The sequence below is a fragment of the Sminthopsis crassicaudata genome, chromosome 5, assembly GCF_048593235.1.
Source record: "Sminthopsis crassicaudata isolate SCR6 chromosome 5, ASM4859323v1, whole genome shotgun sequence".
Classification (NCBI taxonomy): domain Eukaryota; kingdom Metazoa; phylum Chordata; class Mammalia; order Dasyuromorphia; family Dasyuridae; genus Sminthopsis; species Sminthopsis crassicaudata.
The window spans coordinates 67,454,065-67,482,028 of NC_133621.1; the positions used below are offsets into that span (position 1 = coordinate 67,454,065).

Sequence of the window (27,964 nt, forward strand, 5' to 3'; positions counted from 1 at the left end):
TAAAAAAAAAAAAAAATTACCTATGCATATGTACTGTCAAAGAAAATGTAATAATTATAAAAATTAATAAAAAAAATACCAAGTTTAAAAAAAAGTTACTGATTATTTTGGAAATAAAGGTAATAATAGATTTTTTAAAATAGAATTTTTAAAAAAAAAATAAATATATAAAATGCTTTAGGAACCTCAGAGATGATTGCAAATGTCAGCTAATTCCTTCATCACTTCTGGTTTCCTTAAAAGGGAAGAGGAACTCAGATTTCTTTTACTTGTTTAAAGTTGGACTGCAAGTTCAAATTTTGCCTCTAAACTTTTGGGAAACAATCTGAAAAACAAAACAAAACAAAAAAAAAAACACTGAACTTGGGGGAAAAAAAAAATCTATATTCAAATGCCCTATTTGGCACTTTACTAGCTATGTGACCACAGGCAAATTACTTCCCTCTCTGGTGCTTCACTTCCAATTCAATCTACACTCTGATCCTGATTTGTATAACTAAAGAAAATTACTATTAAGAAATCATCATTGAAAATTTCTTGAAGAAGCTTCATAATTTAAAATGAAACCTAAATCATTAAAATTTTCTTTGCTGCTCAACAAAGAAAACAAAACTCATAAGAAGGAAATTAACCACAGAGATAACAAGACTAAGTTATAGTTTCATGCTGATGAGGCAAGCATGCAGTGATTTAGTTTGCTGCCATTATTAGAGCAGATATCCCTCCCTCAGAGAACTGAATGAGAACTCGGTTCAACACCCAGTAAAACACCATTCAGTTGCATAATTAAATACCTGAAAGTGCATCTGCATTCACTCTTTATACATATTTGTACATTTAATAGTAGAAATTAAATTTTCTAAATTTAGGTAAAAACACATATTTTAATATATTAAGTACTCAAAAAAAAAAAAAAAAAAGGTTTAAAAAAAACAGACTAACTGGGGCTAAGTGACTTGCCCAGGGTCACACAGCTAGGAAGTGTTAAGTGTCTGAGACCAGATTTGAACTCAGGTCCTCCTGAATTCAGGGCTGGTGCTCTATCCACTGGGCTACCTAGCTGCCCTGTTTCTCTGTAATTTTGCTATTGGTTTCAGCTCTGTTTAAATGTTTGATTTATTCTATTTCATGTTTTGCTTAGATCATGTGGTACCAACTAAATTTCTGGACCTAAGTAATTTTAAGAGCACCCAAAATAAATTTATGCATACTTGTAAAAAAAAAAAAAAAAGAAGAATAAAAAAAACAGACTAATATAGAAGAATGTGGAATTATCCCACATTTCCTACAGGAAAATCCCAATTCAGCCTACTTCTCAACACAGTTTGTACAAATCTCTCTGAACCTCAGTTTCCTCATTTGTAAAATGAAACAAACAATACGTGTAATATGTTACCTACCTCACAAGATAAGATTCAACAAAAAAATCTACAAGCACAGTGGATACAGCACCAGCCCTGAAGTCAGGAGGACCTGAGTTCAAATTTGGCCTCAGACACTTAACACTTCCTAGCTGTGTGACCCTGGGCAAGTCACTTAACCCCCAATTGCCTCATCCCCCCCCCCCAAAAAAAAGCACATGAAATACTTTGCAACTTTTAATTACTTGTGTGTCAGCCACTATTATTGTTAATAAGAATACAAACATGAAATATGCATACCATGGTTTTCCTAAGAGAATAAAGTTTCAATTTATGAGATTCTGAAATATGTTATTTCTCTGTTACATTTTACAAATTTGAAAAGAATGCTAAACAAGAGTTAAGTATATGAGTTTCTAATTGTAGAAAATGAAATTGTGACAATAGTTTGCTGATAAAATAAAATTCAAATAATCTTGGACAAATTTTTAAAAGATAAGCTAGGAAACAAGATCTTACTTACAAATTAATATACTAATTTTCTAAACGGCTTCAAATAGTCAGTTGCCTCTAAAAACCAAAACAAAATTAATGTTACAAAACCTAAATTAAAAGGTAATTGTGAATTGCTATCATCTAACAAGTTTACTTTCCATCTTCTACCAAAGCAAAAGATATATACATGAGAAAATTTAAATACATTAAAAAAGAGATTCTTAATTTTGTTTTGTTTTGTGGACTTTAGCAATTAAGTCTAGGCTTATGGGACTTGTTCTCAGAATCATTTTTAAAATACATATAGGAAATGAATTATATCCAAATACAGTTAACATAGTATTGAAAAAAATTAAAATTCAAAGACTTCAGGTTAAGAATCTCTGCACTAAAAGAACTATAGAAAAATGAATGTTGTTGGCCTTAAGTGACATAGTAAATTCTGGTAAACTTAAATAAAAATCTACCTAATTAAGTTAAGCAATTAATTTCCAAAATTACAAATATAATTTTTTTATTTACTGTCACTTAAATCAGTAATTTTGGAGTGCCCAGTAAATAGTACAAAGACTTTTTTTTTTTTTTTTTTAATATATTTAGCAACACAAATACTGAAGAGAGCTCCTGAAAAGGGATGGCCCAAGTCAGGACTTAGAACTATTTGTGACTTCATGGGCACTCCCAGGACTTAGTATAGTTTCTATTTCATGGACTTTTAATAAAATGCTCAATGAACAGAAAAATTTTGAACCTCAAAATTTTTAAAAAATAAAAGTTAAACATTATTTTAAAAATTTAATTGGGGAAAAATAAATAAAATATAATTTTTAACATTAAAAAAATTTAAATGCTCCCTGATTGATTTCAAATACTCCCAGGCTCATTCTGGTTATAACCCATAGACCCAATAATGAATAGAACCAAATTTGCTTTTGGTAAAAGAGGAAAATACCATTTGCCTTGATGTTTATTCCTGCCCATATGGCATTTTGCCAATTTGTACCAGGCAGATGGCCTGGAAGGCTCATTTACTCTGACTGAACTGCAATAGACACAGCCTAAGTGACTTCCTATAATCACATAGCAAGTCTGTGGCAAAGTCTGGAATACAATCCAGATTTCCTGACTCCTTGCCCAATGTTCTCTCCACTGAGTAAGACTATGCTACTATTCACACTTAGACATACTGAAAGTCATATAAAGAAGTCTTGTTTCTTTTAATAGAAGAGAGCTATATTTGTAATTGCTACCCATAGGAACAAACAGTCTGGTTTATCACAGATAGCACTAATGTTTTCTGTTCACATGTTTTGCTAATGAATATACCAACTTAAATAGAAGTTTAAAATTGCAATCAAAATTAAACACAAATTACTGAAAACCCTTGAAAGGTTGTCACCCCCAGTTGGCATAAATAGGAACTCTTGATACCTGTCCTAGATGCAAAATAAAATTAGGACAAGATATAAGTGATATTTGTTCAAGTAGCAAGGTACCCTGAGGGGAAAAGTGACAAGAGGTAGAAAGTGCCAGACAAATCTACTACTACACTCTGCCCTCAGACCCAGATGAAGACAGCCCAACATGCATCACCATGGAAGAATGCCTGTGGGAAAAAAAGACTCTCTTATCCTCATTTCTATCAATGACAAATGCCATCAATGAGCTGCTAAATCCAAGATCTCCAAACACCTTAACCTATTGGCTAAGAGTAGTAACTTGTAGCAGAATAATCACTTTCTTCAGTAACTCAGAGCAAAATACATTATTAATAAATCAATGACCAAAAACCTAAAACTTTAAAAATCCCTCTTCTCATAAACATACTACTTTAGCAAAAAGAAATGGCTATGACCATACAACTTTAGTTACATTTCTGGTAAGGAAATGGAAAATCCATTCTCTACATATATCAAAATTATTCTTTCCCAATAAATTATGGTTTGGGGGGGAGTTGGACAAATTATCAGCTACTAAAAATCGTCAGAGTAAATTTAAGAGCATATCATTGTAAGGACTCAAGTAGACTATGACCTTAATAATTCAGGAATTCTTCCCAATGATTCAGACTGCAACCCATCCATGCCTGCCTAACTTGAACAATTCTCATCCAGATTCTATCAGAAGTTTGCCATAGGAGATCTACCCAATTGATTGGCTGTCTTCTATGCTTTCTTCTGTCATTAAGAAGGTATCATTAGAATTTTAAAGCAAAATTTCTCTGAAAAGCTTCATTTCTCAAACATACTGGGAACTGAGTCAAATGTATTAATTAATAAATAAATAAATAAGATATCAACAATGGGGCACTCTGGCAGTTTACATTCCATGCCTCACTCACAAGAGGAAACAGGTAACAATAAAAAAAAAAAAAAAAATTATCAATAAAAATTTATTTTAAAAAAAGAAAAGATAGACCTGTCTTGTTACGGGAGGCTTGGGGGCAGTAAAAATATTTTGCAACTGCACAAAAGCAAGCTATCCCACTCTTTTCCATTCCAGATCCAGATTATTGTATTTGAGTACTTTTCAAACTTTGGGATTTAATAAAGAACTTTCTACCCAATTTCTTATAACACAAACTGAATAAACAAGCATTGAGTAGGTTCCTGGGGTTAAAAGAAATGAAAGAATTATGTTGAATATTTTCAAAAGTAAAGCAGCAAGAATCCCATGGTAGATCACATACACATCACAAAAGACCTTCGCATCCACTTTGGACACCACTGGTCTAGACAAAACAGTTTACATTCTCTTAACTCTGTGGTTCACAATTGTGTCATATTGCCCCAGAGTCCAGACAAAGGTCATGTTAAGTTAAGGGTAGAAGAATGATGAAGCTGTAACTCAAATTAAATCTAAAGCTACATAGCTGACTATAAGAGCTAAATTCAAAAGTGCTTAGTTATTGGTGACATCGCATCAGTCAACACCTAGTACATTATCAAAATATGCTCAATCACACAAGGTTTAGCAAGAGTAAATATTGAAAACTATCTTTGCATGTGTTTTGAAAATAAAAAGCTATTATTAAAAAAAAAAAAAAGCTCAATCCTTGTTATTGAACTAACTAGAAATATTTAGTCTAATAAAAGATGGGGACACAATAACTATGCTAAATTATCTGAAGGGCTATCACATCAAAAAGAGGTTAACCAGTTTGGCCCCAGAGAACAGAACTTGTTGCAAATAGGCAAATTTAGGCTTAATGTTGGTAATTCCTAATAATTAAAGTTATCCAAAAATAGACTGGCTGCCTTAGGAAATGGGGTGTTCTCCTTTAGTGAAGATCTTCAAGAAAAGGCTGGAAGATAATCAGATCTTAGTTGTACTAGATGGTTTTTGAGATCCCCTTCCAATTTCTGTGATCTTTTAATTCTATTTTTCCATTTGGAAGGGGCCCAAAATATCAAATATGACAATAAAAACCAAGTTTAACAAGCCAAATAATTTTTATTACACAAGGAAAAAAGTTCCATTCCTATTCAACACACCTAAATATATTACCAGGAATTAGAATGATAAAGCATTTATTACTTTGTGGGTTGTTTTGAGTCAGCAACTATCTTAAGTACTGAGGATACAAAGAAAGGTAAAAATAGTTCCTGTCCTCAAAAAGTTTATCTTCTAACAAGGGAAGAGTATGCAAACAAAATACAATAGATTTACTAGTGGGTAATTTAGAGTTAATTTAAGAAGGAAGGTTACTAACTTTTAAGAAACTGAGGCTAAGAAACTGGAAACTGAGTGGATGCCCATCAATTGGAGAATGGCTGAATAAATTGTGGTACATGAATGTTATGGATTATTGTTCTATAAGAAATGACCAGCAAGATGAATACAGAGAGGCCTGGAGAGACTTACATGAAATGATGCAGAGTGAAATGAGATCATTATATACTTCAACAACAATACTATATGATGATCAATTTTGATGGATGAGGCCCTCTTCAACAATGAGATGAACCAAATCAATTCCAATAGAGCAGTAATGAACTGAACCAGCTACACCCAGTGAAAGAACTCTGGGAGATGACTATGAACCACTACATAGAATTCCCAATCCCTCTATTTTTGTCTGCCTACATTTTTGATTTCCTTCCCAGGTTAATTGTACACTGTTTCAAAGTCCAATTCTTCTTGTGCAGCAAAATAACTGTATGGACATGTATACATATATTGTATTTAACATATACTTTAACATATTTAACATGTATTGGTCAACCTGCCTTATGGGGGAGCAGGTGGGGGGAAGGAGGGGAAAAAGTGGAACAAAAGATTTTGCAATTGTCAATGCTGAAAAATTACCCATGCATATATCTTATAAATAAAAAGCTATTAAAAAAAACAAAGAAAGAAAGAAAAAGAAAAAGAAATAAAGAAACTGAGGCTAATCTCAGGATAATTTGTCAAAAGTTTTGCTTTGGCACCATGCTTCTTTCCCAAACAGCATTATTTTCTTCCTTCTTTCCCAAGGGATTAGTCTCTTACACTCAAAGGACTAAAATAATTTATAATTAAGGCATCAGTAGATAAGAGCTTATGGTCATTATATTTCATTATTATTTGTAGTTGTAAAGTGGCATTGGGTAGATAACAGTCTACTATAAAGCTCCCTTTGTACGCAAAGTACTTACCTCACAATCCAATGACATAAGCATATTATTTCCCCCCGGTTTTTGACATATGAAAGCAATCAAAAATAAGAACAAAACTTTTTGACCCTGTTAATAATTTTAGCAACTGTTTTATGAAATGGGTTTTTCTTGTGGAAAGGTAGGCAGCTGGCACAATGGATAAAGCATTGGGCCTAGAGTCAGGAAATCAAATCTTTCTAAGTTCAAATCTGGCCTCAGGTACTTTCTAGTTACATGATCCTGGGCAAGTCAATAAAGCCTGTATCTGTAAAATGAACTGGAGGAGGAAATGGCAAAATAGTCCAGTATCCTTGCCAAAAAAAAACCTCAATTGAAGTCACAAAGAGACATACTAGACTGAAATGAATGACCAACTACAAAATTCTTGTGGAAAAGATCTATATGCAAGATGATAAAACAATCAGATGAATTCAGAATTTTTTGGTTGGTCAAACTTAAAGAGGTATAATCCAGCATCATTCAGAATAATAAAGGATATACAGTACTTAGGCTTATCAACTTAAGTGATATAATTTTTAAAAATATAGGAGGATAGCTAGATGGTGCAGTGAGTAGAGAGCACTGGCCCTGAAGTTAGGAGGACCTAAGTTCAAATCACTTAACCCTAGTTGTTTCAAAAATAAATTAGTTAACTAAATGCTGAATAATAACTGTTACAACAGAGAAAGTATAGCATAAAAGACAGATTTTTAAAAAATATTTTAAAGGACAGTTAGAGAACTTGGTTCAATATTAACCATCATTGTACTTGAAATTTATCAACAAAATTAGCAATTTGGAAAACACTGTGCTAAGACATAAAAATATGAAATCCTTATTCTCAATGACTTTACAAAACCATTAAAAATTTTTTTCACACAAAATATGACCCAGCAGGCTAAGAAATAATTACCAAGGTGCCAAGAATCTTTTTTTCCCTTTCTTTTGTTTAATAATTCCTAGAAAATATTACATAGAAAATTTAAATGTTTTTGAAGATATTCTTTCTACAATCACAAAGTAATTGATGTTGTATGGTCACAGGTAAACTGTAATACAATACATTGACACTTCAAGATTTTTCATGTAAGAGATCAAGGAAAACATTTCCCACTACAAGTCAATTAGAAAATCTTTCCTACTAAAGAAAAGAATTATTTAGAAAGAGTCTCTCCCCAGCTGTCTGCATATTGTTGAATAATTTCCCCCAAGCTTTTTAATCTCCCCTATTAAATACTTTAAATTTCTTTAAATCAGTAGAACATCTCACAGTAAAGATCAAATAGAAGTATTTTTAATAAGTCAAAGCACAAACTTTGATAGCTGTCAGAAGATCTAATTGAACAATATAGTAAAATGGATAGGTAAGATCTGTAGCTATTTCTTACCACAATTCAATGTAAGAGACCTATATTTTTTAATCTTTAAATTAATTTTCCCTCAAAATTTTCCCTTCCTATATATCAAAAACAGTCCAAATCCTTCCTTCTCCCTCACTTCCGACTCCAATCACTGAGAAGACCTGTCAATTTCACATGAGTGTACCAAAATGTGTGGGATACAGCCAAAGCAGTAATAAGGGGAAGTTTTATATCTCTACAGGCCTACCTGCATAAAATAGAGAAAGAGAGGGCCAACGAATTGGGATTACAACTAAAATTGCTAGAAAAGGAACAAATTAAAAACCCCCAGACAAACACAAAACTTGAAATTCAAAAAATAAAAGGTGAGATTAATAAAATTGAAAGTAAAAAAACTATTGAATTAATTAATAAAACTAAGAGTTGGTTTTATGAAAAAACCAACAAAATAGACAAACCCTTAGTAAACCTGATTAAAAAAAGGAAAGAGAAAAAGCAAATTGATAGTCTTGAAAATGAAAAGGGTGAACTCACCACTAATGAAGAGGAAATTAGAACAATAGTTAGGAGCTACTTTGCTCAACTTTATGCCGATAAATTCGATAACTTAAATGAAATGGAAGAATACCTTCAAAAATATAGCTTGCCCAGATTAACAGAGGAAGAAGTAAGTAGTCTAAATAGTCCCATCTCAGAAAAAGAAATAGACCAAGCGATTAACCAACTTCCTAAGAAAAAGTCCCCAGGACCAGATGGATTTACAGGTGAATTCTACCAAACATTTAAAGAACAACTAACTCCAATGCTATGTAAACTATTTGAAAAAATAGGGATTGAAGGAGTCCTACCAAATTCCTTCTATGACACAGACATGGTACTGATACCTAAACCAGGTAGATCAAAAACTGAGAAAGAAAACTATAGACCAATTTCCTTAATGAATATTGATGCTAAAATCTTAAATAAGATATTAGCAAATAGACTTCAGAAAATCATCCCCAGGATAATACACTATGACCAAGTGGGATTTATACCAGGAATGCAGGGCTGGTTTAATATTAGGAAAACTATTAGTATAATTGACCATATTAATAATCAAATTAATAAAAACCATATGATCATCTCAATAGATGCAGAAAAGGCATTTGATAAAATCCAACATCCATTCCTACTAAAAACGCTTGAGAGTATAGGAATAAATGGACTATTCCTTAAAATAATAAGGAGCATATATTTAAAACCTTCAGTAAACATCATATGTAATGGTGATAAACTAGAACCTTTCCCTGTAAGATCAGGAGTGAAACAAGGTTGCCCACTATCACCATTACTATTCAATATAGTACTAGAAACTCTAGCCTTGGCAATAAGAGCCGAGAAAGAGATCCAAGGAATTAGAGTAGGAAATGAAGAAATCAAATTGTCACTTTTCGCAGATGACATGATGGTATACTTAGAGAACCCCAAAGACTCTGCTAAAAAGCTATTAGAAATAATTCAGAATTTTAGCAAAGTCGCAGGATACAAAATAAATCCACATAAATCTTCAGGATTTTTATACATTACCAACACAATCCAACAGCAAGAGATACAAAGAGAAATTCCATTCAAAATAACAGTCGATAGTATCAAATATTTGGGAATATATCTACCAAAGGAGAGTCAGGAATTATATGAGCAAAATTACAAAACACTTGCCACAAAAATAAAGTCAGATTTAAATAATTGGAAAGACATTCAATGTTCTTGGATAGGCCGAGCGAATATAATAAAGATGACAATACTCCCCAAACTAATCTATTTATTTAGTGCTATACCAATCAGACTCCCAAGAAACTATTTTAATGACCTAGAAAAAATAACAACAAAATTCATATGGAAGAATAAAAGGTCGAGAATTGCAAGGGAACTAATGAAAAAAAAGTCAGAGGAAGGTGGTCTAAGTGTACCTGATTTAAAGCTATATTATAAAGCAACAGTCACCAAAACCATTTGGTATTGGCTAAGAAATAGACTAGTTGATCAGTGGCATAGGTTAGGTTCACAGGACAAGATAGTGAATAAAAATAGCAATCTAATCTTTGACAAACCCAAAGATCCCAAATTTTGGGATAAGAATTCATTATTTGACAAAAACTGCTGGGAAAACTGGAAATTAGTATGGCAGAAACTAGGCATGGACCCACATTTAACACCACATACTAAGATTAGATCAAAATGGGTCCAAGATTTAGGCATAAAGAACGAAATCATAAATAAATTGGAGGAACATGGGATGGTTTACCTCTCAGACTTGTGGAGGAGGAAGGAGTTTGTGTCCAAGGGAGAACTAGAGACCATTATTGATCACAAAATAGAACATTTTGATTACACCAAATTAAAAAGTTTCTGCACAAACAAAACTAATGCAAACAAGGTTAGAAGGGAAGTAACAAATTGGGAAAAAATTTTTACAGTTAAAGGTTCTGATAAAGGCCTCATCTCCAAAATATACAGAGAATTGACTTTAATTTATAAGAAATCAAGCCATTCTCCAATTGATAAATGGTCAAAGGATATGAACAGACAATTTTCAGATGATGAAATTAAAACTATTTCCACTCATATGAAAGAGTGTTCCAAATCACTATTGATCAGAGAAATGCAAATTAAGACAACTCTGAGGTATCATTACACACCTGTCAGATTGGCTAAGATGACAGGAACAAATAACGATGAATGTTGGAGGGGCTGTGGGAAAACTGGGACACTGATGCATTGTTGGTGGAGTTGTGAAAGAATCCAACCATTCTGGAGAGCAATCTGGAATTATGCCCAAAAAGTTATCAAAATGTGCATACCCTTTGACCCAGCCATACTACTACTGGGCTTATACCCCAAGGAACTACTAGAGAAGGGAAAGGGTCCTGTATGTGCCAAAATGTTTGTGGCAGCCCTTTTCATAGTGGCTAGAAGCTGGAAGATGAATGGATGTCCATCAATTGGAGAATGGTTGGGTAAACTATGGTATATGAATGTTATGGAATATTATTGTTCTATAAGAAACGACCAACAGGAGAAATACAGAGAGGCTTGGAGAGACTTACATCAACTGATGCTGAGTGAAACGAGCAGAACCAGAAGATCATTATACACTTCAACAATGATACTGTACGAGGATGTATGCTGATGGAAGTGGATTTCTTCAACATAGAGAAGAACTAATCCAATTCCAATTGATTAATGATGGACAGAACCAGCTACATCCAGAAAAGGAACACTGGGAAATGAATGTAAACTGTTATTTTTACCTTCTGAATCCAATTCTTCCTGTGCAACAAAAAATTCGGTTCTACACACATATATTGTATCTAGAATATACTGTAACATATTTAACATATATAAGACTGCTTGCCATCTGGGGGAGGGGGTTGGGGGAGGAAGGGAAAAAATCTGAATAGAAGTAAGTGCAAGGGATAATGTTGTAAAAAATTACCCATGCATATGTACTGTCAAAAAATGTTATAATTATAAAATAAAATAAAAAATTAAAAAAAAAAAATTTCACATGAGTGAATGAATGAAAAAGCACTGAAGCATTTGCCATATGAAAAGTCCTGTGCTATGCATTGGGGAAACAAATAGAAAAATAAGAGAATATCTGCTCTCAGGGAACTCATATCCTACTGAGAGAGACAAGGAATGCAAAAGATTCCAGTTGTATCTTCAATGCTCTCCTCTCTCAAAAAATTGCTAATACCCCTTCTGTAACATTATTTCCACTAATAAAATCATATCCACTTCTGATGTTGAGATATAGTTACCAAAAGCCAAAGAGTGGTAGAGAGAATTTCCTTTTCTGGTTCTTCATAGCCACACTTACTAAGGAAGCAGGGGCTGTGCCAGGCCCAGAAACAGTATCCAGGCTGCATCTCCCCAATGAAGGTTCCTGGGGTTGACTGAGTTAGAAGCTAAACCTGTGGTCTGGGAGGTGCTGCCACTCCCAAAAAGCCTGCACTTACTTGCCCAAGGATGAGCAGGTGATCAGCACAGAACACAGGCCTCTTCTCCATCAGGAGCACCCTGCTAGTGTTCTGTGAGGACTTCTGGATTCAGGGTCCTGGGCTAGGTTAAAGGGGATGAGGTTTGACACTTGTCCAGCACTTCTCGCCCCACAGGGTGCCTCACTGGCCAGTTCAGGCCGGCTTACTCCCCCTTGGGTGGCATAGATGTACAAGACCCCCAGATCGTTTCCTTTTGTCTCACAGTCACCCTCCTGGTTCTGCATGATGTTCTAAAACAGGCTGGTGTGGTAGAAAGAACACTGGACTTGGAACAGGAGTCAGAGGAGACCCAGGAGTGAAGCCTGAGACTAGCTTCACAACTACAAGAAATCTTTTAATAATGTGATCCTTCATCTGTAAAGCAAAGATAATGAACATAGTTCTTTCCTCAGCATTGTGAGGACTGAATGACAGTGTATGACAGAGTACGAGTATCAAATTCCTGGTCTAGATAAGTAAAGTCAGAACCAGATTAAAACATAAGTGGAGGGTATAGCTAGGTGATGCAATGGATACAGCATGGGCCTGGAGGCAGGAGGATCTGAGTTCAAACCCACAGTCAATATTTTACTAACTGTGTGATCCTGGGCAAGTTACCTAGTCCCAAATGCAATCAATCAATCAATCAATCAATCAATAAATAAATAAATAAATAAAAATAAATGAATGAATGAATGAATGAATAAATAAATGACTGAATGAATGAATGAATATATAAATAGATAGATAGATAAATAAATAAATAAATAATAGTAATAATAATAATAATAATTGGGAAATGTTTAACAAAATAAATAAAATACCCTATAATATAGATAATGTTAATCTGGGATTTTCTAAGTCAGTATGGTTTCCTGGGATCCATTTTTATTTCAGTTTGTCTTTGCAAACATCTGGATCTATGCTATATAAATTGTCAATTTCCATCCAGGTTATAATCTCTTGAGGGTAGGAGCTCTTGTTCCAACATATTTATTATGCTTTGTTTAATTTTTGTTGAAGTGACACAATTAGGAAAAAAAAAATGACATTTGAGAATTTTCAAAGTTGTTGATAAGTTAAATATATTGAAAATAAGATAAATGCCTTGGAAATATATTGAAAAAGTTAAATATATTTTTAAAACATACTGCCATCTTAGGCATGATCCTTAACCTACTCTGGTCTCAATATCTTCAACTAGAAAAATATATGTACTATCTAGCCTCAAAGAGCTGAGGAAAAGTTCTTCAGCGTTATATAAATGTTCACACACATCAAGAAAAATGTTGGAACTCAAAAATGGGAGACAACTAACTGCTTTAGAATTTTAACAATATTCAGTTGCTCCTCAAGGAGCATAAATTATCCTTCAAAATATTCAAAAAGAGGGACAATGTAATTAAATTTGAAATATAACTGTAAACTGTTATAACAAGATGTCAAAGCAACATGCCTATCATAGTTCTATGAAAATAATTAGGTCTTAATGTATCCCCTAGCCTGAGTGTTGCGTATGTATCTATCTAACACAAATATATTAAAGCTGAATTAGCAACATCTAGTTTCAAGATTATCAATTGTTGGTGACTTGTCTATTTTTTAAAAAATTAAGTGCAACATACACTCTTAAAAAGATAAAAGAAAAATTCCAATCATAATAAGATTCAAAAAAATCAAATCATCTGGAATTTAGATATTAAAGGAATCCATCAGATTTTATTTCACCAAAATAAAAATTAATTATTCAAAGCAAGAAAATAGAGAATGAAGAAAATGAAACATGTTAGAAAAGCTAGTTACTTTAATACATTTTTAAAAGTCTACATAGACCAGGAGTCCCCAACAAAAGTTGTTTTTTGTTTTCATATAAAAACCTAAGAGTACTTTACAGCAATTCCAAAAAGGTTTGGGGAAAGAATAGTTTGCTGACAGTGAGTTAATTTCCTAGGAAGGAAAGGGGAAGCTAACAGTCAAACCTTAAGCAGAGAGTGATAGGAACCTCCCTGACAGGAAATTCATCAAAGTGCACAGAGTAAAGCAGAATGCAGATGGATCTAATTGGGGCTTTGAATTACATTCCAATTGCTCCCAACAAGCTTACTCATCTCACCTGTACATATTGGACAAGTATTATTTTTTAATTTTTCCAGATGGCTAAACTGAAGTCCAAAGAATTTAAGTAATTTGGTCTAAGATTAGGTTGGTAAGTAGAGCCAAGCCTAGAAAAAGTCTTCTAAGTCTAGTACTACTAACTATACCATGAAACTTTAAAAAATAAAGTTGTACATAGCATTCTCACTTTTTCAGTTGTTGTTTGCTTGTATTTTGTTTTCTTTCCCAATTTTTTCCTTTCTTGATCAGATTTTTCTTGTGCTGCAAGATATCCGTATAAATAGTATACATATATTGTATTTAACATGTATTTTAACATATTTAACATGTATTGGACACCTGCCATTTAGGGGAGAGGGTAGGATGAAGAAGGGGCTTTGCAAGGGTCAATGTTGAAAAATTATTTATGCATATGTTTTGTAAATAAAAAGCTTTAATTTAAAAGAAGAAAAACCAATAAATAAATAAAGTTGTAATTAAAAGTCAGATGATGAATCATAACTACTTCCGTATTACAGAAATAAGGGTGCTACTTTTCATTGCTACATGGACACTGTCAGTTGATTTTGCTTAACTATTTTTCTTTGTTATAAAAAGAGGGTTCTCTTAATGGAGAACATAAATTAGAAAATACCTACATTCTAAAAGTAAAGACATGGTAAAACTTTTCTAAAATAAATAAATCTATTGATTTAAGATGCCTGATATAATGTGATAGGCTCTGAGAACAAACAATTTAGGACAACGTTAATAAACTTAAATCCATCCCCTACCAAAAGAAAAAAAAAAAAAAAAAAAAAAAAAGAAGCAAACCCCTATCCTTCTATAACTACAAAAACACAAGGTTAGTTAAGGAATATGTCTACCTATGGCTTTGTCTCCAATCTAGATTGTACAGTACTGAAACTCTGAATAGGTGCGCTGGAATCAGACAACCAAGCACTTAAGACTAATTTACCCATTGGACAATACTCTAATAGCTTATGCTTGGAAAATGGCCCTTCCTACTATTCTGTGCTGGCTCCGTCTTTTGGTGTATACAGATAATTGTAGGAGGGATTAGGGGGTGGAGTAAGACAAGCCAGAGTCACTTTTGCTGTGGATGAAGAGAAAGGAGGTAGTGGAGAGCTTGTGCCCATTCCCTTCACTTCTACCCCTAAAGACCAAGAATACAGACATAAGACTTTTGCTTATCCTGACTCTGGCTGATTCTAAGGTATCCAGGTATCAGTCTTCACACTAGATGAAAAAAGAATTCAATATGGCAGCATAAAATGAAAAGCTAGCGTTTCAAATGGCTAAAAATAAGAATGAGAATTACAGACTACTCCAGGCAATCTCAGCAACTACCTGGTCCAACAACACCTAAAAAGAAAAAAAAGATGGTCTCATCCAGCACATAGTGCTCCCAGCTCTGCTTTTCAGAGCCAAGAATAAGTCTCATCCCTCTTCCACAGTCTTTCAATGACTATGAAGACAGCTATGATTTCCAGAATGCTCCACTCCCAAGCCTTCTCTTCCTAGGAAATAGAGAATGAAGAAAATGAAACATGTTAGAAAAGCTAGTCTCCAATTCTTCCAACCTGGCTTCATACATCAAGGCTGCAAGATTACTCATCATCCATGATGCCCTCTTTCAACACTTTCTACTTTATCAATGTTCTCACACAAGAATGCACAGTATGGTGAGAAGTTACTCGGTCTTGGTGATACTGCTAATTACTTACTTCTTGGAGGACCGTGTGCAGTTACCCTCTCTAGGACTCAGCATCTGAATGTGTAAGGAGATCTCTAAGTCCCTTACAATTCTAAACTTATAATTCTAAGATCTTTCCCATGGATCTGTAAGATTCAATTCTCAAATACATTTGTGATTTCATCAGTCTGGATAATCCTGCAACAGAGTAGACCACAATCCATCCAAACTATCCATCCCACATCTTGGGAATCCACCCAACATGCTGGAAGTCTTTCTTGCTTCCTCCTGACTTCGAGTCTTCCTGGGGCACCCAGATGATATCCTGTCATTCTTCACATTGGCACATGGCCAGTCCACCTTCTTTTCCCATCATTTGCTAGCCTAATGACATTCTGTTCCTCTTCAAAGAACTCCATTGGATAGAAGTTGCAGCTTGCTCACACTTGCTTCTCCATTGATTTGTATGTGGTAATCATTTCCAATTTTTCAGACACAGTTCCCTGTCTCACTGTCACATAATCAACTAAAAAAATATTTCTGGGAGAAAGTTGGGGCCAATTTCCTGAGGATGCTTTAGCTCACTCTCCGTTACCAGTTTAATTCTAGATCCAACTCCAATAACTACAATGTCCATGCCGCACACATATGTTCTAATACGAGCAACAGACTTCTTTACTCATTTGATCTTTCCTATGTCAATGGTTAAGGCAAACTCTTTTGAGTAGATACCGACCTCTTCCTAGAAACTGTAGTAGAGGCATATAAAGTATCTTAACCAATCACAGGAAATTCCTTTTAAATTTGAATTCCACATTAGCCTTCCTATAACACATTGATAAACCCCTTTTGTAAGTTAATGTTTTAGGCATCACCTAATATGTATGACTAGAGGCTTTTGAATAGTTATTTCTTTCAAGAAATGGTGAATAATCTTGAAATAAGAATGAGAGGAATGAGAGACTTTATTAAATTCTGTTTTAAATCAGCAAACAATAGTGGATTGATTCTGTTTTAAATCAGCAAACAATAGTGGATTTATTATTTTCTACATAGACTATCAATACTCTCTTAGCCCTGTTTCTGACTCCCTCAATTTATTCTTTCCCTTAAGCAAAACAGCAGCTTAATTTATATCTATAAGCATCAGCATTTCCTCTACAAGTATTAGAACATTTATAAAATTACCTTAGAAATATGAGCTAGAAGCCTACACATTTGGGGGGCGGGGGGAGAAGGACTGAGACAATTGCAGTTAATTGACTTGCCCAGGGTCACACAGCTACGAAGTGTTAAGTGTCTGAAACCACATTTGAACTCAGGTCCTCCTGACTTCAGGGCTGGTACTCTATCTACTATACCAACTAGCTGCCCCCAATCTATAAATTTTTAAACCAAGAACATTTGATGAACTTATGTGAGAGCTTCCACATGTTAGAACACATGCTTATATATGAAATAAAGTTAAAGGTGACAATCAACTAGTGTTTTTGAAGCAATTTTGTACTTTCACACTTCCACTTCTATTAGAACTAGTATTAGCTAATGTTACAAAGTAAGAGAAAACAAAAACTTAAAATCTTTCATAAGATATTTATTTTACTATATCCTCTTATACTAGATGGAAGAATATTCACTATACAAGTCCTATTTTTACTCTAAAGCAAGCAAGACAAAACTCAAAGATAATTGTACTATGTACATTTCTATAACACTTTAACAAAAGAGGAAAACTTGTGAGAATGTCAGTTTTATATGTACTAAATCATACAAAAAAGATATCAATCTCTCTTAAAACAAAAAGAAACTAATAAAGTTCTTGAGAATTTCATAAATTTTATTTTTTAAAGCAATTGCTTTTTAGTCATTTTAGGTATCTTAATGAAAAGGAAAATATGAAAGAATGTCACACAAATATAAAAGTAGAGCAAATATTTTATCATATTTTCATTACTCGAAGAACAAGTAGATAATGTAATCAGCTACTTGCTAGGATTATAGATTTGAATACTAGTATATCACAAGCTCAAATGGAACATCTTTTTTTTTTTTTTTTTTTTTTTGCTGAGGCAATTGGAGTTAAGTGACTTGCCTAGGATCACAAAGCTAGGATGTGTTAAGTGTCTGAGGTCAGATTTGAACTCAGATCCTCCTGATTTCAGGGATAGTATTCTATTCACTGTGCCACCTAGATTCCCCTTCAATTATTACTGTGAGTGGGAGAAACTGATAATAAGATGGCAATGAAGCTAAGATAAGGAGAAAGTAGATAAATATCAAGTTAGAGTAAATAAAAAAAATTTAATTTTTTCTTTAACAAAATGAACACAACAAAGCCAATTCCCAAACCAAGCAAATATATTTTTGTTCATTTTATATTTCAACGAAGTAACATATGTGAAATTTATTTCTGTGCATGATATGCAGAGATGAGAAAAAGATACTTAGCAATATTTTATTCCAAAATATTATATACAAAATTATGTGCCGTATAGATATAAAAAACTTCTCTATAGCAAACTTTTCTCCAACATAATTATAGACTTAATACTTCTTGTATTTTGCTCTGAAATTTCCCCACTACCCATTTATTCCCGAATATAATACTTCTGAATCTTATGTCCATTGTTCTCATATGTCCCCCATTCTCTAGATTAGGAATTCTGAGTTTTCTCAAGACGTTTCAAACTCAATAATGTCTCACAGCCAAATTAGTTATGGAAATGCTATTCTAGGTTTACTTTAATTAAATTATTAAAGTAGCTATTCTGAATTGAAACTTTCTACACCTACATATAACATACGGATTATACATATATACATAGATGGATTTTTCAAAACAAATATGTAAACATGTACTACCATCTATTGTTTCTGTTATGGCTACTTAAATGAGCAAATTCTTATCAAGAAAGAAAAGCAAAAGAAATATTCTTGGTGAATTTTTCATGTAAAGTCATTAAAGTAACCCATTTTTTCTAATCTAAGTAACCCATTTCTAAATTTTTCTACTTGTGAAAGATATCTAAAAACTTTCACAAAGCTGATACAACTTCTAATTAAGATGATTAAAATTAAAGCACAACTTTATGTAGAAATTATGTAGAATTTAAATCTTTCAATAAGCTTCTAAGAAATTATAACAAAGTAGCTAATATGTATACTAAAGAGTTACTTAAATAGAATTTATGCATACTAACGCATTAGTATTCAGTCTCTCAGGTGAAAGATGATAAAAATGAAACAATTCTATGAAAACAGTAAAAAATTATATTATATAGAATATCAAAGTAAGGACTTGACTATGTTTTTACAATAACACAAAATAATGTGCCAAATAAAGAATGAGATCATAAATAGATTAGAGGAACAGAGGATAGTCTACCTCTCAGACCTGTGGAGGAGGAAGGAATTTATGACTAGAGGAGAACTAGAGATCATTATTGATCACAAAATAGAAGATTTTGATTACATCAAACTAAGAAGTTTCTGTACAAACAATACTAATGCAAACAAGATTAGAAGGGAAGTAACAAATTGGGAAAATATTTTTACAGTTAAAGGTTCTGATAAAGGTCTCATTTCCAAAATATATAGAGAATTGATCCTAATTTATAAGAAATCAATCCATTCTCCAATTGCTAAATGGTCAAAGGATATGAACAGGCATTTCTCAGATAATGAAATTGAAACTATATCCACTCATATGAAAGTGTTCCAAATCACTACTAATCAGAGAAATGAAAATTAAGACAACTCTGAGATATCACTACACACCTGTCAGATTGGCTAAGATGACAGGAACAAATAATGATGAATGTTGGAGGGGATGTGGGAAAACTGGGACACTAATACATTGTTGGTGGAGTTGTGAAAGAATCCGGCCATTCTGGAGAGCAATCTGGAATTATGCCCAAAAAGTTATCAAAATGTGCATACCCTTTGATCCAGCAGTGCTACTATTGGGCTTATATCCCAAAGAAATACTAAAGAGGGGAAAGGGACCTGTGTGTGCCAAAATGTTTGTGGCAGCTCTTTTTGTAGTGGCCAGAAACTGGAAAATGAATGGATGTCCATCAATTGGAGAATTGTTGGGTAAATTGTGGTATATGAATGTTATGGAATATTATTGCTCTGTAAGAAATGACCAGCAGGATGAATTCAGAAAGGCTTGAAGAGACTTGCATGAACTGATGCTGAGTGAAATGAGCAGAATCAGAAGATCACTATACACTTCAACAACAATACTGTATGAAGATGTATTCTGATGGAAGTGGATATCTTCAACATAAAGAATATCCAACTCACTTCCAGCTGATCAATGATGGACAGAAACAACTACACCCAGAGAAGGAACACTGGGAACTGAATGTAAAATATTAGCACTACTGTCTATCTACCCAGGTTACTTATACCTTCAGAAACCAATACTTAATGTGCAACAAGAAAATTGGATTTACACACATATATTGTATCTAGGTTATACTGTAAAACATGTAAAATGTATGGGATTGCCTGTCATCTAGGGGAGGGAGGGGAAAATTTGGAAAAATGAATACAAGGGATAATGTTATAAAAAAATTACTCATGCATATATACTGTCAAAAAAATTTATAATTATAAAATTTTTAAAAATGTGCCAAAACATTTCTAAATATAAATTCTAAACAATCAAATATTTAACAAATGATACAGTGGTTTTTTCCAAATAGCTAACTCCACAGAATATTGAAAATTCTAAAATATACAATGCAATTGCATAGTAATATCTGTGTTAATGAATATGCTCCAATATCCAATATTTCAAAAACAACAGAGCTTAAACTACAGAGATTAAAATAATACACAAAATCTAAGAAACCATTACAGAGTTTCAGAAAACCAGTGGATATGGTATAAATATCTTTTTTGTTCCAAAGTAGCAACAAATATGTCAGAAAACAAAACCGACCTGGGGTTCTCACAGATGAGAATCTTGGAGCCTTCAGAGACTATTGAATCCAAACCTCTACCCAAGGTATGAATTCTCCCTATATCATTCAACAAAATTCAAATTTAACATATGTATAAAGTGCATATGATGCAAACAATTCACAGAGGCAGTCCATCGATACATACAATTTGGAAAAATATTGCAGCTAGATAATGATTTGGGCCCAAAATTGAACAGGAAGAAAGCAGTCTGAAATGCATCTAAGAAATTTCACAATGATGTAAATGATCCCAAGCCTTACTATTCCTGAAACAAAAACTCATCTTTAATATCAATATTCTTCTAGAGAGAAGAATAGTGCAATGGTTAGAGCTGATCTCAAAGTTAGGAAGACCTGGGTTCTAGCTCCATCTCTGTCACATCTTGGATAAGTCACTCAATCTCTCTGAGTACTCCAAACAGCTAAAAAGAAATGACTATTGGGACCAAATTCTAGAGAAGCAGGAGGAATTATGATCAAAATTATAGGCAGAGATTTAACTAAGAGAAAAATAGATCTCTTTGGTGAAGATGCTTATAAGGGTTCAAGAACACAGAAAGGGAGTTGAAGAAACTCATTTTAATTTCAATTTCAGTGACATAAGAAGTCAAATCATCTACTATAAATATTCTAAGTGTATACTCACATAACCACACACACAAACATATACACATGACTCATGTGCATTCAAGTCTCAAAAGAAAATTAAACAAGGTCTGATATTTTTTAAACTCTCCAAAGATATTAATCTTAATAAAATTCAACTAAATATTCCTTCAGTCTATTTGTTGTACGAAGTAATATTAAATACCTATCTATCAATAGACTGCTACTTAACGTAGAAAGAGCAAGTAAAAGGTTTGAATTTTTGAACAACAGATTTAAAAGAACATAACTGAAAAATGAGGTAACAACCCTAAGGAGCTCCATAATTAATTTTACTTGCCTGAAACAATTCAAAATGACCTACATTATAAAGTCAGGTTGATTTTACTGAAAAAGATATTTGCAACAGGTAAACTAAATAAGTCCTTTCTGTAAAAGCCCAATATTTCTATAAGGTCTATGGTTTTATCTAAAGGTATTTAATGGTTATCCAATTCTCTTAACCACAAAGCTTACCCATTTTGCTAGTTCTTAAGCCAGAACACAATTCACATGAAGCTGAACATAACAAGAATTTCAAATTCTCCTTAATCTCCTGATAAAGATATTTAAACAAACAAGGGAGCAGAGATGCTATTTCATCAGATGTGATTTCAAGCTTACCCGTATCTGCTCAGTAGAACTACTGCTCAGCTCATCACCAGATTCGGAATCTTGATGAATCCTTTCTGAACCTTCACCAGCTGAATCACAGGACTGTTCATGAGAAAAGCTGGTTTTCTCTATGTCAATAAACTCTGAAGCTGAAAAGTGACCAAATAAGTGCGTCCTACTCTGGCTGGAAACTTTAGGAGACTGTGAATCACTGTTAAATCTTCCATTGTTGGGGACAAGATCTAGGTTTAGGACAGTCTGACCTGAGCTACTATTTGGTCCAAAATTCTGATTAGCATCACGAACAAGACCTGTTATTTGAATAGATGATGACTTTCCAAAACTTGAAAGCTCAGGTGATTTATTCACATTTTCTGTAGATCTCTGAATTATTTTTGTGGAATTATTTAGTAGTCCAACTGTAGGTTTAACAGGTGGCATTAATGCTTTGCGACCTATTTCCTTAACATACTGTGCTGGAACATAAAAAGCCTTGGAATTCTCATCTGGTTTGACTTGCCACCAGTCATCATTTGTCTTTTTCACCAAAATATACCGCTCTCCTTGTTTTATTACAATCTTTTTGTCCTTTGCTTCATATTCATAATCATATTCCACTTCAATATATACTTGTCCTGGAATGGTCCTCCCACCTCTGTCAGCCATTTTTCTTCAGTATCATTCACCTCTCCAGAAAAAAGGCACACATTATGACTTCTGGAGGTCTGGGCTCAGGAAGTCTATTTTTGTTTTAAAAGAGAATAGGGGGAAAAAAAAGTTAATAGAGCCAAACAAACACATAATCATATCATAATTCAAGCCACCTAATGAATGATGTATATTTATCTCAAACTCTAGAAAGGTAAAAAAGTAAAATATATGTGTGTGTAATATATAAACATATATTATATACTATATCAAGATGAAACTATACTTTCAAACTACATTTTATACATAGAGAACTAAGAAAAAACAAGATCATGAGGTTCTTTTCCCCCTTCTGCTCTGATTTTTCTTGTACAACATGACTAATATAGAAGTATGTTTAAAATGATTGCACATATTTAACCTATATCAGATTACTTGCTGTCTTGAGGATAGGGGAGGTAAGGGAGGGGCAGAGAAAAATTTAGAACACAAAGTTTTAAAAAAATGAATGTTGAAAACTATCTTTATATGTATTTGGAAATAAAAAACTACTGGGGAAAAAAAGACAGAATAACCATCTAGGATACAGAGCAAGAAAAAAAGGTGGGACGAGTAGTTCTTAGATTTTTTTGTGGCTCATGAACCCTTTTGAAAGTCTGAGGAAAATATAGGGATCCCTTCTCAGACTAATGTTTTTAAGTGTATTTAAAACAAAAACACATAGGATTTCCAAAGAAATCAATTACACTGAAATAGCTAAAAAAATAAATAAATTAAAAAAAAAAAAAAAAAGATAAACACTACCATTAAAAGAGAGAAAAGAAGATAACTATTCAGCTTGCTTAGTTCCCCCCTCTGGAGGATCCCTACAAACTTTTTGTACTTATTTATGTACAAATATAAATTCCCAACCAGTGGCAAATTGTTTTCTGCTAAAAAATATTAGAGGTTTTCCATGCAAAAACTTGTTAGCTATACTACTAAACTAGCTTAAGAACCCTAATATTCATCCTTCTTTCTATACTTGTTCTAATATATTTCATCTAAGTGCTAAAAATGAAATATTCAAACTCACTGATTAGAGAATGTTGTCACTATCAATTCTTTCAGACAATCTCAAACCAATTCAAAAATTTCAGAAAGCTAATGGTCCTAGACAACCTACCAAGAGACCCAATAGCTATTCTGAGAGCAGTCTTGTGCCAAGGACATAAGATTTCATAAATTACTTGTATTCCTAAATCTTTAGATTAGATTCAGACTTCTTGGACTCTCTCAAGGTCCCAGAACTACAAGGATTCTCACAACCTTAGGACATGACATTGCATTGGTTTGCTAGAGCTGGCTTGCATTGATTCTAGCAGAAATTAAATTTTCAGTATGAATATTTACATTTCTGAAATCAACCAATACTATAAATCCTCATTCCATTTACTGTTTTGTTATTTGTCTAAATTTTCAAAAGTTTAAATGAAGAAAATATTAAAAATGAAAATTAAATTCAAGGTCTTGCCAAGGTGGAAATGTTTCACATGACTGTACATGTATAACCTAAATCAAATTGTCTTAAGGAAGAGGGAAAGGAGGCAGGAGAAAAATGTGCAACTCAAAATCTTAGAAAAATAGATAAATTCCATTTAATTGCAAGAAAAGAAAAAAATACTAAGTAAAAAAAAAAAAAAAAAAAAAAAAAAAAAAAAAAAAAGGTTCTTGCATACATTTTCTCTCTGGGGAGTGAGTTGTTAAACATTTACCAGAACATCTCTGGTTGAGAAGTATCCAAGACCATCTGCATAAAAACCTTGTTCCCCAAGTTTGCATTAAGACACACAGAATGAATATTTCAGAACCAGAATGCTTCTGGGGTATTAAAATAAAAATTCATTAATAAGTTTCAACATTTTAATTATTAAACATATTACCATAGCATCTTTAGTATACAAAGTTCTCTTACACATTCATTCTCCTATTAAATTATTGCTAAAGTTTAAAGTTTTATAGGCATTATCATTGCTTACAGTTAGGTTCAAATGACTCTAAAAATACCACAATCCCTCTGAGCCTCAATGTCCTCATCTGTAAAAAAGGATAATACTTTTACTACCTACCTGATAGAACCATTGCATGGGAAGCCTTTTTATATGCTATATATCATTATATAAGTGTGAACTATCACTAGAAATAGTTGTGGTAATATTGCTACCAATAATACCAATTAACAATAATAAATTCCTAAAGTCAAGATATAGTTCTAAAATTAATGTTTAAACTTAATGATTACAAATTTAAGATAAATGAGTTGAAAGGCATAGAGATTTTTATAAGAACTTACCTTCAGAGGTAAAAAATATGAGTATAATTAACCAAGTGGAAGAAGAAAAACAAATTTTAAACACACAAGAGAAAAATAAGTTTAACACCTAATACAGGAAAACCAGAGACAATAAGAATATGCTTTCTCAAACTAAACTTATCTTACATTAACCCAGGTCAGCCACTTACCATAGGTATTCCATTTTCAACCCATCATCTACCGCTGTAGATGAATTTAACCACTGTAAGCCAAATCATCTTTCTTAGATGACATATAAAAAGATAAGATTTGTTCATTGTTATATCTAACAGTGACAACATTAATAAGATTTTTTAAATGATCAAACAATATATTATTGTCCTTCAAGTGTATGATGGAAAAAATGGGGAAAAAAAACACAAATTTTTTAACCTGTTGAAAGTATGCCAATGTTTTTTTCACATACCCACAGAGTTTCTAAACTAGAGTGATCAGTAAGCATTTCATTAAAAACTGTACAGGACATTAAGTTCTGAATTTGTAAAAAGAAATCTTGTGGTCTTCTAGTGGGTGAAGCAGCAACAGTATATAAGATTTTGATTCTAATGTTCCTACTAAAAAACTTCATTTAATGAATGCTAACATTCAGTAAACTCGCAAAAAAAAAAAAAAAAAAAAAAAAACAAAGCAAAAATATGTGACTTGCCCAAAGATAAAGGCTAAGAACAGAATACAACTCTTGACCTTGCAAATTTATATTCCTTTCTTAACTGACTTATGGGTTGTTTTTTCCCCCACATTCATACAACATGCCTAGTACTATTACTCCACTCATCTATGCTCCTAAATACCTTTTTCAACATTTATCTTTGGGCAAGTCACATATACAGAAGACAGTTGGCATGTATCCCCTAACCTGGATCAAAACCTTCAACTCTAAATATACATAGCCCTTCCCCACCCAGTTCCCTAAAAGGCTTTAACGGGTATTGTTGTTTAATCATTTTTGTCATGTCTGATTCTGCAACCCTATGTGAGTTTTCTTTGCAAAAATACTAGAGTGATTTGCCATTTCCTTTTCCAGCTTATTTTAGAGATGAGAAAACTAAGGCAAACATGCTTAAGTGATTGCCCAGAGTCACACAGCTAGTGTCTGAAGCCACATCTGAGTGGGAATTTTCCTGATTTCAGCCTCCGTACTCTCCTTAACTGATTAATGAGCAGGTTCTTTCAAATTTCCATGATGAGCAATAGGTGAAATTGAAAAATGTTTTGTCCTACCATTTTTCTTTATGCACCACCCTTAAACAGGTCTTCCCCTCTAAAAAGCCCTCTGAAGCACTCTAATATAAGGACATTTGGCTTGACAAAAAAGTTCAAGTAGGTTTTTGTGTGAAGCAATAGTTGTCTTTTGAGTTCAGTTATTAACTGTTGCTAGCAACATGTTTATTTTTTCCACTTCAGTTGTTGCAGGGAAAACAATGTTCTAAGTAACAGAATCAGAGAAATTTAGAATTTAAAAGAAATTTAGATCTCATCTAAGTCAAGCCTTTAATTAAACAGAAAAAAGTTTCTTTCCCAAAGGTCAGTTAACCCAGGTCAGCCATTTACCCTACAGCTGCACTCCTTTAAACTTGTCCTCCACATGGAATACCTGAACTTTTGTATGCCTGGTACATAGCAAGCATCTCTAACACATGCTTATTTCTTTCCTACCTGATATTTAAAACAAAAATCATATGCTTCTATTTGGTTTTGGACTGATCTTTCCCCCCATCAACAGCTTCCCTGAGACTGATGCTAATACGCAAAAATCACAATTCTCCCCTCACTCCAAGAAAAAAAGGTTCTTATTTAGGATGAGATTTTAAAATTGTAGAAACAAATTCCAAATGTAAGGGATCTATATTTATTGTATTCTTCATTCTAAATCAACTAATCAGTGTTTATTTAGTATTTGCTATATTTAAGACCAAGCAAACTCTGAGGTTATGAAGAAAAAGCTCCTGCCCTATAGCTTACATAATAAGCCTAGTTTGTCATGAATATTATGCTAGATTTATTGATTTCATACTCCTGCAATTAGGGTATAGTCAATTTCAGCTTTCATACTTCCATATAATTAAGGCATGGGCCAATTTGTAAAATAGGGATCCCTTTTCAGTGCCAGAACTGGATAACTCAATGATATTTGGTTTTCTTATTTACAAAGGACTTAACCCTATTGGGAGGTGTTCATACACATTTTACAGATGCAAAAACTAAGGCTTTTTGAAAGGTTAAATTACTGCCCCAAAGTCATATATCTAGTATTTGATCAGGAATCTGAACCATTTCCTACCATACCGTGGCACCTAAGGTAGCAATCTTTCCCCCATCAAAGCCTCAGCACAAAACCAGTTTCCATCAACAGAAATTATCCACCCAGCTAACATCTTGAATGTTTGCTTATTTCAAAGCTGCTGCTTAGCTCAGATCATTTCTTCAGTAATGACTGAGGTTGCTTATTCTATTAGAAGTCCTTCTCCCTTCCTCCCCTATTATTATTCGTAGGTTTATAATGAGTTTTGTGGAATAAATTATTTTGGACAAATCCAAATTTTTTGAGTTCTCTTATTCATAGCAATGCTGTCAGGTCTTATGTGGCAAGATGACACTCAAAAGGAAAGCACACCTAGCAGAGAAGTAGTTTCTTCACATGGATCAGACTGTTCTTGAAGACCACAAGGACATAAAGCCTAAGTCAGGCTGCCAGCTGCCCTGCGCACCCTGGTCTTTCAAACACAGTGCCTTTCTGCTAGAGTTCTCCAAGTATGTTTCTACTCTCTCCACTGACATTATACATGTTGGGAGGAGGGTATGACCCAGATTTGTGTGGACTACGATATATGTACACTTGACATATACTGAGTAATTGTGATGCTACAATTATTCTTGCTGTTTGCCTAAACATTAAGCAAATGTTTTATGCTTAAGAATTAATGGCATCTCCAATATATGCCAAAACATTATTGATTTTTGTAGCAGCAAAGAACTAGAAGAAAAGATGTTCTTCAATTGGGGTACATTAAACAGATTATGATATATGTACATAAAGGAACAT

The 27,964-nt window shown here is 33.2% G+C and overlaps 1 protein-coding gene across 4 annotated transcripts in view; it reads right to left on the minus strand.

Annotated features, from left to right (window-relative positions):
- Positions 1-27,964, minus strand: part of ARHGAP12 (Rho GTPase activating protein 12) — a 124,065-nt gene that overhangs the window by 86,178 nt on the left and 9,923 nt on the right. For all 4 annotated transcript variants that reach the window (XM_074267064.1, XM_074267063.1, XM_074267062.1 and 1 more), the window contains exon 2: positions 21,930-22,660. In XM_074267064.1, coding sequence (XP_074123165.1) covers positions 21,930-22,586 — 657 coding nt within the window. In that variant the 5' untranslated portion in view covers positions 22,587-22,660. The remainder of the gene's footprint in view (positions 1-21,929; positions 22,661-27,964) is intronic.